The 13,894-nt window shown below is 36.4% G+C and overlaps 1 protein-coding gene across 1 annotated transcript in view; it reads left to right on the plus strand.

Moving 5' to 3' along the window:
• The first annotated feature begins 210 nt into the window (after positions 1-210).
• Positions 211-13,894, plus strand: part of LOC149172194 (CMP-sialic acid transporter 2-like) — a 65,115-nt gene continuing 51,431 nt past the window's right edge. The window contains exons 1-5 of the mRNA XM_089424246.1: positions 211-416; positions 2,156-2,213; positions 2,350-2,404; positions 2,494-2,605; positions 2,777-2,856. Coding sequence (XP_089280372.1) covers positions 390-416; positions 2,156-2,213; positions 2,350-2,404; positions 2,494-2,605; positions 2,777-2,856 — 332 coding nt within the window. The 5' untranslated portion in view covers positions 211-389. The remainder of the gene's footprint in view (positions 417-2,155; positions 2,214-2,349; positions 2,405-2,493; positions 2,606-2,776; positions 2,857-13,894) is intronic.

The raw sequence follows: 13,894 nt of genomic DNA on the forward strand, positions 1-13,894 counted from the left end.
AACACACTCAACTTTCAAATTATATATATATATATATATATTAATTACATTTTAACATTTCTGTATTCAGGCTGTGATACATTTTAACATATTATTTATATTATTTTTTGAGACATTCTATGGCATTAAATTATTTATAATAAGTTTCAAAAGATAAATTTAATAAATCACAATATCATATAATAGACGCCCTGAATAGAAAGTAAAAGCACGGTTTTCCCACCGCGAGAAAGAAGGAATAAAAGGAACCTCAAAGCACGGTTTGTGAACACATTCAGACACCTGTAAAAGTTCGGAATAAGAGGGTTCTCTAGTGTATTCTCGATCGTATTGAAACAGCCACAGGTTGAAGAACAAATTCAAGCATTTCAAAGGCCTGTTTGCTAACCATGGAGTACATGAAGATCAAGGATGAGGTGATATACTGCATTATTCTCTATAGATCCACGTTTTGATAACATTTTTCTGGTTGATTTTATCGGTTTTCAGTGGAAAGTCTTTGGTGGGTAATAGATTTTAACAGTTTGCAATGCAAAATCTTTGCTGGTTAATGAAGTTCATCAATTTTCCACGCAAAATCTTTGATGGGCGATCAATGCACCAGTTTTCAGTTGAAATAAGCTAGCCGGTGTCAGTGATTTCATCCTTTGTCTTCGAGTTATTTGATGGAGAACAAATTTTTCTCTGTTACCACGCATCAGAATTTGCTGCAATATTCATTTTGGGCTGCATTAAGTGTTTTGGTGGTGGTATCAGGCTTAAACTACAGCCCCGCTACTTCAGATCCAATGTGGAATCCTTCATTTATCAATGCATTGTCATGTGTTAAAACCCAAAGAGGCAACCATGCCATTCTAACATTCTCATCATAGGTTTCTACTGCCATGGGCCTGCATTTGTTTGAAGAATGGGGTCCTTTATCACCTGGATTTATAAATATAGAGTTCCTTATGTCACGTTGTCTTTGATAATAGGGTGTGTTGTTTTGTTTGAAAGTTTAGCCAAGGCAGTCTTGAAATAATACTGTGTTTTTCTAGCTGCAAGGTGTGGCATTCTGTGGCCCTACAGTTTGGCCCTGCCGATTAGCACAATCGCCAATGTAATACGATCTAGGATTTCTATAGGTGTATCTGATGTGTTTAATAATTAGGTGTGTTTAGTGTTGGCAAGTGAGGCTTATGTTGAGATATGATGCCCGCATTGTAAGTATTATATTTGTGCTGAAGTAAATTCATGGTTTACTGGGATTTCAAGTGCTGCACTTTCTTTTCTGCTTGATGATACAATGTCAAACTGTCAAATCCCCAATTTCTGTCCCCTCCAAATACTGATGATTGAATTTTGAATCTTGTATCTCGGAAGAAATAAATGGCACTATGGTGATCTCAAGCCCTGTAGAGGCACTCCAAAAACTGATGTTGGATTGTTGAATTTTGTTTCTTGGAAATAAATAGCTCTCTGGTGATCTCAAGCCCTGTAGAGACACTCCAAAAACTGGTGTTGGATTGTTGAATCTTGTTTCTTGGAAATAAATAGCTCTCTGGAGATTGAGCGCTCTGGAAATAGATAGCACTCTATAGTGGGCCTGTTCTCGATTGCCTGTATTTGTACAAATCTGGCATCAAGGGTGATGGGTGAATTGGTTTCATTAGTTTGGGCTAGTTGTAACTCTGTTCTATATCTTAGACTCCTCAGGTGGATGTTGTGTGTTTAAAAATATGGTATCCATGTGCTGGAAAGCGAGCTTTTGCCTAGATGGGCTTGATATATCTAATATTTTCTTATTAGGTTCATGGCATGGAAGGATTCCAATGCTGCTATTTGTGTTTGTCCTCCGAACATGAGGTCTAAATGCTGATTAATTTTCTTTTTATCTAAAAATGAAGGTCTAACTGTAGAATTTTTCTTATTGTAAATAAAGCATTTTTTGGAGATCTCAGGGCCCCATAGAGGTGCATGTTTCATTCGCTTGTAACTTTGGCATTAAAGTCTCTGCTGCGTATGGGATTGAAATGGCTCCTCGGGATTTGAAGTATGGCGTTGTGTTAACTAATGCCACCCAATAATCACTAGATCAAACCAGTTTGTTTTGTGCATACTGCATAAATGAATCATATACAAAGGACAAAGTTCCTGATGGTTGCTTTTGTGGCAGAGTAAGGACGAGGGCCCAACAGATATTGAAGATCCACCCCCTAGATCTGGTTCCGAAGGTATGTTCATGCTACACTGTGACACCAAAACAGTTCTTTGATACCATTGTGTATAGAGGTAACACTTTAGTTAGCGATACTCGCAGAAATGGAATCTGTTTAAATGAGTATGCATGTGTTGGTACATGCTTTGCAGGTATCATAAATAATCCAAAAACTGCTATTCAGAAAGGATCGGAGTGGAAGCGCAAGTGAGTATTTTGATATAGTAGTTTCGTTGGTTGGATGCCTTTTGAAGGTTTGCCTACCGACGTATCGTTTTCTGTTTGTGTTTGTTCAGGTCGCTTGTGACAATTGCATTAACAGTGCTTACAAGCTCACAAGGAATACTAATTGCATGGTCAAAACGAGCTGGAAAGTATGACTACAGTGTCACTTCAGCAAATTTCTTGGTGGGCATACCATATGAGCTTTTGTTCACTCAATGTTGTGTTTAATTCCTACTTTTGAGTAGTCTATCACACTGGACAAGATCATATGCAGCAATTTATAGTTGGAGATTCATTTTGCTCGCAAAGATATCAGTCTGCCTGTTTATGGTGAAGTTGCTGTCATATTTTCAGGTGGAGACTCTCAAGTGCGGATTATCTTTGATTGCTCTGCTTCGGACATGGGAAAGAGAAGGCATCACAGAGGATAACAAGTAATATTGAAAGGCCTGTTTGACTGGTAATTTCTTGATATGCAATTAGGTAGCTCATTTGTATGAGTTACACATAAAATGTTGTACATACAATACATTATTGCTCTGCACAGCTCTCTGCCGCAAATAGCATTAGTGTTGGATGGATCTCAACCATATAAAAACATGCGTCCCTTTTTCCCACTTGCTTTATTCTTCTGGAAAATTTTGGTTAAGTAGCTGCAGAAAAGGGTTCTGTTTGAGCAGAATCGTGATGCACTTGCATCCTTATTTGTTTAGATGTTCTGAGTTTTCCATATTATCCCCACCGTTATCTAACTCTAAAGTTAAATCTAAGAATGTGGCAGTTACAGGCAGCTTTTTCCAATTGTTCCATTTATTGCAAAATCTTGAAGGGTGTTATGCACAAGAGTCAAGACAAATAATTATGCTAATTATGCTAAAACCACTCCATATAAAATTTTGTTATGCTAAAACAATTCCAACTGCATTGACACGAATAGTGCTTTCCTTATTTCATAGTTACAACAAAACTTTCAATACAATAATAACAGTGAAAATCACGTTTCAGATGATTAAGACAAATTTGATTGCGGGCAAGCTCAATACATGTAGTGCCTTCTAGAGTTAGGATGTTACAAATGATGTAAACATTAGTAGTTATTTATCTCTCAGACTAATTTTGTGGGTTAAAATGATTAGTTTATATTATTAGACAATATAATTTTGTCAAAGTATCCTATTTAATTTATTGCCTAACATGTCTAATGCTTTTGGAATATTCTGAAGTGAGTTTTATTGCATCAAACATTTTATGAGTCTTGGATTGGACAAATCTAAATCTGGACCAAACATAATTCAGGTCTTCAAAAGTACAAATTAATCATTTACTCTTTTTTTTTTTGGTAGGTAAGCACTCACAAGGGATTTGAACCAGTGACGTATCGCAAGGAGTGCCTTAACAGTGCACCCATTCACCGTCAATCCAAAGGCCCATGGGCTAAATTAATCATTTACTCAAAATTGAAGGGGAAAAACATCTAATCATTGAACACAAGTTATGCATATATATTATATTATAGACAATAACCTCATAACAGTGCCTAAACCAAGCTAGGCCAAAGAAGAACCACAACAAACCAGAGATAAGAAGAGGATCATTTATATCCTTATTATGATCACAAATAACAAATAGCAAATTGTGAAAATTCCTAAACCCAGAATCCGTACTGCAGTGAACTGATGTTACTTCTCCTACTTGTTAATCCATACAAGCTATTTACTCTGCCCTATGGTAAATATCAAAGTAAATAGTAAAATACAACTCCAACATTTACTATTTAAAATAATATGCCGAAAAAAGAAAACTGAGCAAAAGAGAAAAACATCACATAGGACATTGTTATTTTTGGACAAATGTCCCCAGAAAAACCCAATGCGGGAAAACTGGGGCAGTAGATCTGAGGGTTTTATTATTTTGCATAAGTTATTTATGAATACAAGCTTTGGATGCTTTGCAGGGAATCCAGTACAGAGAATATCACTCGACAGAAGAAATTAGTGAGATTATCTCACTCTACACTGCAAGTCCTAGTTGATCTGGCAGCTGAACCAACGAGTCCCCGACTACCTTTGCATTGCCCTTACGCAGTCACTGCGTGGGCCTGTGTCACTGTCTTTGAGGCACTGCGTCACCTCTCTGCTAGATCGATTTGCTCTCAGGAGCTTCGACTTCAGCCCTCCTGGCTCAGAACGTCAAACCCCCAGCAAAATCTTAGAATTCTGGTGGAAGGCACCACGTTGCTTTGCGTGAGCCCTTCCTGGCTTTGCGTCACCCTCATTGGGCACTGTGCTGCCTCCTCTGCGTCTTTCTCTACCTCTTTGCTGCGTATTCTTAGCTCTGAAGAAGATCCTCCAGCCAAAACTATCTTTGCCCCTCTTTGCATGATCACCACGAAATCACTGTGCTACTCTCTAGCTCAACAATTCGATTTGATTGATTAACTCTCGATGTCTCTTCCAAATGACCCTCAAGCCTCCTTAAATAATCTCCTCATTGACATTCAACGACCTAGATTAAAAGCTAATCAACAACAAAGATCATTTCTGCTTGATCCTCGTCTTCTTCTAGAAGTTACACTCACTGTTAGATTAATACCTATTAATTATTTTAATTTCCCAAGTTTAGACTTAGGGACCCATTAAAAATAATTAATTATTTTAATAAAATTGTCTCCGGGTGAAATTTCCCAAAACGCTTTTTGGGTTCTTTGGAATACACGTGCCCAAGCCTCCCTGCAAAATTTGATGCTACCAGAAATCAACACAAATTTGTTGTTTCATAGCAATGAGTTTTTTCTCATGCATGAGTGTAGATTGGGAACCATCTAGAACATACACATTATTTAACTAATCATTCAACCATAAGTGGTCATGTATAATCTCGATGACTTTGATCTATCACATACATAAGACTACATATGAAATACCAAGCATACAAGACTCTTTCAATACATGTTTATGGATATAAAATATAAAAGGTAACTTGTATATTGGGATAAGGCAAACAAATTTAGTGTAGCAATACATGCATGTTAGAAGAAGCAAAACACATCTTAGTTATACTTGTCTATATTTGGTACCTTTCTTAACTTTATAAAATAACTTGTAGAAAAGCAACGAGTTTGCAATGGATATTGTTTGGTGTTTGTGTTTATAGAAGTCCGTGTTATAAGTATCTACGTTGTTGTGGAGGTGAAGATATATCCCCATTCTTGAGAGATAAGACATTTGCAATTTCTCTTGTTAGAAAGCAAGGGTTTATGTAGTTTTTATTTGGCTTTCCTGTGTTAATAGGGTTGCCTATGTGAAAATTTCATCTATTGCAGTAACTGGAAATGATTCTCCTAACTGTAAATTTAATTATGCAGTTTATTTTCTACTGCAATTTTCACGATAAAAATACTGTGGAAAATAAAATTTTGGAAACTGAGAAATACACACACAAAAATTTAACAAAGTTGTTTTTGGACAATTGTCCCCGGAAAAACCCAACGTGGGAAAACTGATGCAGTATATGAGGGTTTTATTATTATTCTTCGGTAGCAATTCTGAATACAATAATTCAGATGCTCTATTGGCAATCTGATCTGAGGAAAATACTGACAAAATTATCTTGAAAATTTTCCTCACCCTGCAACTAATTGATGCCCTTGATACTGCCTCCCTAGCCTCACACAGATCCTTCGTCAATCTCTGCACAGGTCCTCTGGGAATTTTTGGCTTTCCTCTTACTGCTTCTCCCGAAACTGGAACACTTCCACTTGAAATGCTGCCTACCTCCTCCGCTACTTGCTAATTACCCTATGGTTCTATCTTTTCTGTTGAGTCTTTGCTACTGAGAAAATCGATCTGCCTAGGCAACTGAGTACCTGCATTGGCGTATTCTCCATCACCACATCGATCCCTTCTTATGTCTTCTTGTTGGACTCCAACGGCCAAGATTAAATCTTAATCGATGGCTTAGATCATTTTTGGATCGATCTGTGTGAGTTTCTAGAGAGTTCTCACCTTGACTTAATTAATTCTGATTAATTCGCTATATTCCCTAAGTTTGGACTTAGAAAATATTTAAAAATTGGCTAATAATCTAGTTAAGTCATATCTAGGTGGAATTTCTAGGAACGATTTATGGGTTTTGGAGAGAAACAATTTATGGGTTTTAGAGATCTCATGTGTTTTAGCCTCTCCACTAAATTTCGTGGCTAGAACACATCTGATGCTACAAAAAATAACAACCTATATTTCGAAGCACATTATGCACCCCTCTAGGCATTTCCCTTGATCTTCACAAATTAGATCAATATTAGAGACTTACATAGGGACCCATTAGTTGACAAATTAGATCAATATTAGAGACTTACATAGGGACCCATTAGTTGATTTCCTTAGGCATAGAATCTAGAGAGCAAGATTAAGAAGAAAAAAATCATCATTCTTTTGAATAAGGCTAATAGTTTGGATTACAAATAATTTTTTTAATGGAGGCAAATTCTGGAAGTAAGCCTACATTCTTTTTGTTTGGTTGTTTGGCCCTTGACATTATGTAGAAGTTTGTATGCATGTATCTTTAGGAGGGGCAAACCAATGGCTAAGTTTCCTACAAGGCTTATAAATGTACTTGGAAAGCTATTCTACCTATTGAATCAAGCATATTAGTTAACTAGACTCTAGAGTTCTCTCACTTGGCAAATTTGGTAGAATGATTTGGATGGAGTGGGGTTTCCTCATAAATCAAAGAGGTAGATTATTCAAGTTGCATCAAGGACTTTGTCATACATAATCATAGATCCCAGAAAGGTAACTTCTAAGTACTAAGTTTTGATCCCTTTATAGTAAAAAATTCAATAAAAGTTACACATCAATAGGTCTATCTATGTCACATGGTTGGCATTTGTGTTTGAATTTGACAATAATTTAATCCAAAAAAAATTTGCTTCAAGATAAAGCTTGTCATTGAATTCGATGAAATTTGAGTGTGTATATATGTAAGTTTATAATTTTTTTTTCCAAGGAGAAAAATCCAGTAATTTTCTTAGTAGAAACAAAATTACAGTTGTAGATGCTATTAAGCATTCCATCTGACTAATGCCAAAAGCTGTCTGATGACAAAAAATTAAACAGAAGAGTCAAATGTAACTGTTCTGTACAAAAGTCTGTCCATGAATGCCAAAAATGTGCGTAGTGTATGTCTCTTATATATATCATCCTGTATCAAAAATAGTCTGTAGGTATTTGTAAATAAAAGGGGGATCTATAGATTATCCCATAACAGCTTTTTTAAATAAAAACATAGAAGAAAATCAAGAGTTCAATCCAGCTGGAGCCATGAGGCATGAAAATATTCTGAAGAGGAGTCCTGAGTTTTTTCCTGGATATTCTAGCTGCCTCTGTCCAGTGCCAAACCAGCTTCTGAGAGGACGTCCACTTGTTCGTCCCTTTCCCTGTGGACATGTTCAAATGAGATCTGGTTGAAAAAAGGCAGTGAAAAGTTTAATGCTTTGGAAAAGAGGTTGTAGGTGTAGATATCTTTCATCCAATTGATAATCAGTTGGGAGTCTCCAAATATTTGAATCTTTTGAATTCCTTTCTCTTTTGCATATCTATATATATAGATACATATATAATTTTTTTCCTTGGAAAAAAGCCATAATTTTATTTCTCTAAAAAGAGACAAAATTACATTCTGTATATACACAGTTACTGTGTGTATTCAATCTGACTTCAAAAATAAAAGTTTCAAAATAGTTGACAAAAAGATAATGTTTCGGCCTCGGGCCTGTAGCATATTCTGCAATATTACAATACCAGAAATTGAAGTTTTAAACTTCATTCTGTATGTTGTTCCGATATATGTATATATGAATTGCTGAAAAAGTAGAAGAGTAATAGAGAGTAATTTATGCTTGTTGTCAATGGTTGATAGTGAAGTTGAAACTGTCTATGTAAGGCCTGTGGTAGAATTCAAAGAAAATGTTGTCTCGAGTCTCTGAAATCTGCCATTTATTTTGGTCGAGTGCTAACCTGTCTTTTGAGAGGCGGTGTTCCTTTTCCTGTAGATATGTGAACAAGTGAAACTGTCAAATGTAAGTTTTATCCTCATTATTTCCTCCCAAAATGGAACAAGTAATAAGTTTCTACATTGTTGTGCACCATTGATCCAATTTATCACAAGAAGAGAATCACCAAAAACTTGCAAATGTTCACATCCTTTCTCTTTTGCAAAAATCATCAAAAATTTGACAGCCAAGAGTTCTACATGATTGTTTGGCCCTCTACCAAAGCCCATCTTTACATGAAAAGAGTGATTCGATGCAAGATGGAGAATGAATCCACCCCCACATGCTTGATTATTTTCTTGAGAGGCCCCGTCAAAGTAAGCCCGTGGAATGGACGTGTCAGGATTTTCGGCAATGACACAGCGTGGCAAAGGAGTGTCCTTACATTGAGGGAAGTGAGATAAAATGGCAAGACGTTCTACAACGACATGAGCGAGAAAGGAAGCCACATCTTGAAAGGTTGATTTGTTTTGGGCCAACCAAATCCCCCAACAAACAATAAGCAGTAGAGCTCTAAAAGATTTGACAGAAGGAGAAGAAAGCCAAGTTTGCCAGGAGTCTTCAACATTGTTTCCAATCCAAACACAGGCCTGACTCAAAGCCAAAAAACAAGTATTCCAGACCTGAAGAGTGAATGGGAAATGGATAAAAAGATGAGATATAGTTTCCCCCGTTTGATTTGCATAAAGTACACCAGCCTGGGCCTATCTGGAATCTTTTTGGCATTACATCCCAAGTAGGGGCTTTGTTCTCTAGAAGACACCACATAAATATTCTAGATTTAGCCAGGCATTTTGACCGCCATGAAGTCTTCCACCACCATTTAGGAGCGACATTAAACTGGGTTGTATTCAAATGAATATAACCCAGTTTAGGAGTGTAGATTCTGAAAAGGGAAGCAGTCTATAATAACTCATCCTCCCTATTCGATAGTCTGATGTGTCCATTTTTTTAAGGCTTCTAAATAGATGGCCCAAACTTCAGTGAAAGTAACCTCTAGCCTTAGATCTTCTGCTGATTTCCACCCCTGTGACCATAGGGTAGAGGCTTCTGGCTTATTCAAATGAGAAAGTTTTGAGATCCCATTATCTGGGAGGAAATCAATGAGGGGTTGAGGGAGAATGTGACTTTGTCCACTACCTGGCCAGGGGTCAGTTCCTATCCTCACCTTATATCCCTTTCCCCACACACACACATATTCTGAGGGAAATACCTGAGCAGATCCACCCGAAGGGATCACATCCCGCCGACTTATTAGCAGAGCCTAACCTCGAGGGTGTCGAGGAGAATTGACCCCATGACCTCCCATTAGCAAGGTGCTTTAGCAATGAGAACTCAACCAATTGAGCTAACCCTCAAGGCTTATATCTATATATAGTATATACCATACTAAGATGTAAACTTAATGCTTATTTTTTCTTTGGAAATAAATCCCCAGGAAATTCTTTGGCACTTTCCCTCGTTCCAAGGATGGTTCTTGTGTAAAGTGGGTGAAGAAGACTTAGTTTGCCTAACCCTGTGGGAATTGAACGAAGGACTTACAGAGCACGTTGGATTATCGATAGTGTTCTGGCAATAATAACACCAACCAATTGCGCCAACCCTCAGGGATAAAACTTGTAGGTATAATTAATACTTATCTAATACACATTCAAGTCTCACACACAAATATAAACTCATTACATATAGAATTCCATTTATATATACATTAAAGTTATATATTGTATTTACTTTTTAAACCTCTCTCTTTCTTTGTCTTTCTTTGAATTTGTGAGATTAAACTTGTTAGCGGTTGGCCAAGAATGCAGGTTGATCCTTCCCTTTTTTGATGATGGATAAATCACAATGTAAGTGCAACAACCATTCCAATGGAGAGCAGGCAATATATATATATATATATATATAGAGCATTGATGAGGTTTATAATTTCCATCTAGGGCATAAATTACATGATCCTGATTGTTTTAGGAAGAATAACGATAATAATTAAAAATTAGTCAGTAATAATTAATAGTCGGAGGCTTGGCGCTTATGTAGGTAACAAATAGAAGATTTTTTATTATTCTCATTAATGTTCAACGATCTTGGTCAGTTGTTATTGCTCATTTCTGTTGAAGAATGTAACTAGGTTTGGTCTTCATGAATTATAGTTGAGTCAAAATGTAATATTTGTCAAAAGAAGAGCAAAAATAATTTTTATTATTATTGAATGCGCTTCATGCTTGGGTCAATTGTTATAGGTCAAGCCTCCATTGTAGGCTTTAGGATTAGTTATTTATTTATTGGTCAAAGACTCCTCCATCAAGTCTCCTTCTGTCTGCTTCAAGTAGATTATCATCATATCGGCTTCGTTCAATTGAAATCATGTCAGCCTAACCTAAAATGATGACACAACTATTCACAAAGTCATGTCGGCTCATTTATGATGGACGAAGTACTATATATACAAGCATAGGGACTTCACATTCTTTATAAGGAGATGAGTTTGGATTTCAGAGAGAAACTTTCAATGAGACAGTTCGGTCTTTTTAGAGGATAGGTTCTAAGCATTTCGGTGATGGCAGAGTCTTATCATTTTGGTGATGGCACAGTGTTATCATTTCGGTGATGGCACAGTCTCTGCATTCGGTGAAGGCATAGTCTTGGCATTTCATGAAGGGGCAGTATTAGTATTTTGGTAAAGGCACAGTTTGATGAAGATACAACTTCGCTATATTTTGCAGAAGATGGTTTCGGTGCTACCACTATGACAGGGTCTCGGTACAGTGACAAGATTTCGGTGCTATCTCAATGAAATAGGTTCGGTGCTACCACAAGGTCTCGATGCTTTTACAGTGATATTTTAGTGCTGCCATAGAGACAAGAATTCAGTACCATCTCAGTGACAAGTATTTTGATGCTAACACAGTGAAAGGAAGAAGGATGACTTGATGGAGGTAGTCTTGAGTCTAAATTGTAAGGGTCTTGGTCGTCTCATCTTGAATCTACTGAAGGAATAATTTTGACCGGGTTTTCCCCTAGTGTGGGGTTTTTCCCTGGTAGTGTGCCTACATCTTGTTCTTTTTTATTTGTTGCTTGGCATTAGTCTTGATGATAAGAAATAGATAATTCAAAAGAACAAATAATAATAATGAAAAACATCACAAGATAATGTCATAATAAGAGAAATTGTTTAACTGCCACCCCTTGGATTTCTCAACATGGTATCAGAGCTATGGTCGAGATCAAAGACAGTTTGAAGAACACTTGTATATCTTTGATCATGTCAGTTTGCATTTGCCTTAAAGATCATGTCAGTTAAATCAAGATCCTAGCTTATTTGAGTATACCTCAAGGTGACAAGTTCAGACCTGATTCAGAGAAAATAATTTCAGGTTCAATGCCACAGTGGTGAATTTCAGTACCTCAGTAAGGAAATTCGGTGCTTGTGCAAGGAAGAAGTTCAGTTTTCGGTGATAACATAGTGATATAATTTCGATGCTATTCAGTGATATTATGGTGGACAAGTCTCGGATTAATTGTAGAGATGAACTCGCATTACAGTGACCACAGAACCTGCACTACAGTGGAAACTCTCGGTGATATATCACAGTGAATTAATATCACAATGAAGGGGTTAGGTAAAAATCACAGTCAAGAAGAAAGAGGATTCCAGTATACCTCAAGTTCAGACCTATTCAAAACATCTTCAGAAATGGGGTGAAGTCACAGTCACAATCATGAAGAAGAATTCGGGCTCATTGATATGTTTAAGCAGTGATAATGTTGAAGCAGTGATATATACAATGAAGGAGTACATTTGGTCTACATCTCGTTGAAGAAAAGGATCTCGGAATAGTTGCCTATGGAAATCTACCAATGATCTGAGGTATCTATGACTACAAGAAGTATTCAGTTTGAAGGAAACCCGAAGTCTGTCCTATGAAGAGCACAAGGTACCAACTTAAGAAAATAAAGTAAGTATTGTCACGTAACAAAGTACACTTGTCACAAGTCTTTTAAAAGTCAAAGGTGTGCAAACTCAAGGTACGTATGCTCCTAAGATTTTAAAATTCTCAAAGTATCTAATCTTAAATGGGTTCATATGATCCTTGTTTATAGCTAGACTAGGATAAAGATTGTAATCCCTAGATAACATACATCCTTATCTTCTAGGGTTTACATGTAATATATGATGTCAAACAAAAGTCCTAATGTTAATTGAAAGAATGAATAACTTGATTTTCGATATCATAGGGTTCCATCCTCCACGGTTATGTAGGGGATCTAACTTGAGAAATTAAATCATGTTCTTGGTATCACATGTTTTGCTTGTAAGTATGCATTACAGGTATAGAAGATCATGGCTTACACTTCAAGAAATTCCTACAAGGTTTGTCAAGAAACATCTCTAGGTATGTCTTAGACTATACATCTTAGAAAATTCTCTTTATCTTATTTTGAAATTTGCATTATATTACTAACATCGTTATGTCTAGCTGTATTGAATCATAATGATTCTTGTTTTGGGTTATTCATCACTTGATAGATCTACCCCCCCATATTCTTAATTGACTTTGTAGAACGCTAGACAGGTTCTCTAGAAAACCCTAAAAATGCTTAGGGTTATTAAAAAATGCTATTTGAAGTTTTTGTTGATGATGACACGTTTGGGGTTTTGATATGATCATGAAAACCCTAACTTGTTAGGGTTGAAACGATGTTGTCTGAAATTTCGAACCTTTGAAGTTTTGATATAGTAGGGTTTGCTTTGCTATGTTATGAAATCCTAAATCCTTAGGGTTTGGTTGAGCCAATAAGCAAAACCCTTATTATGTCTTTAGAATAAAATCCTAGGTATGTGTTCATTTGGTTGAAACTCTAGCTTGGTCTAGGTCGGTATATGTCTAATGTGTTAATATTGTCTGACATATGTTATGGTTATGATTGATGATGAATTCCTAGATATACATGTTGATCTAATTATTGATGGTCATGAGTCCTAGGGTTTGGAAACAAGCCCTAGTTAAAGTTTGATGTTCTAGGAGGATGTTGTTTTGTAAATCTAGGTTTTTGCAGCTAAACCCTAGTAGTAGTTTTCTAGTATGTGTGATATGGCAATCTGGAATCTATGAATTTATATAGTGATTGTTGAGAATTTGTAGATGGAAATCTAGGGTTAGTCACGATGTTGTATAAGTTGTGTTTGGTTTTGATTGTTGGAGCTCATGTATAAAATCTAGGGTGTACATGAAATTCTAGTAGGAAAATTGTTAGATGCATTAATTTGATTTGATTCTAGGGTTTGCTATATGAAAGATCGTGTCATGTCATTAAAAGAATATTGAATCCCTAAATATAATGAGTTTGATATCTTGATGAGCTATGAATGTGATTTAGGGTTTATAACAAAACCTGGGCAAGAAGTTGAAGTATTGAAG

Source organism: Pinus tabuliformis, chromosome 4_2 (assembly GCF_031772625.1).
Source record: "Pinus tabuliformis cultivar Carrire ecotype Pingquan chromosome 4_2, CPIR1, whole genome shotgun sequence".
Classification (NCBI taxonomy): Eukaryota; Viridiplantae; Streptophyta; class Pinopsida; order Pinales; family Pinaceae; genus Pinus; species Pinus tabuliformis.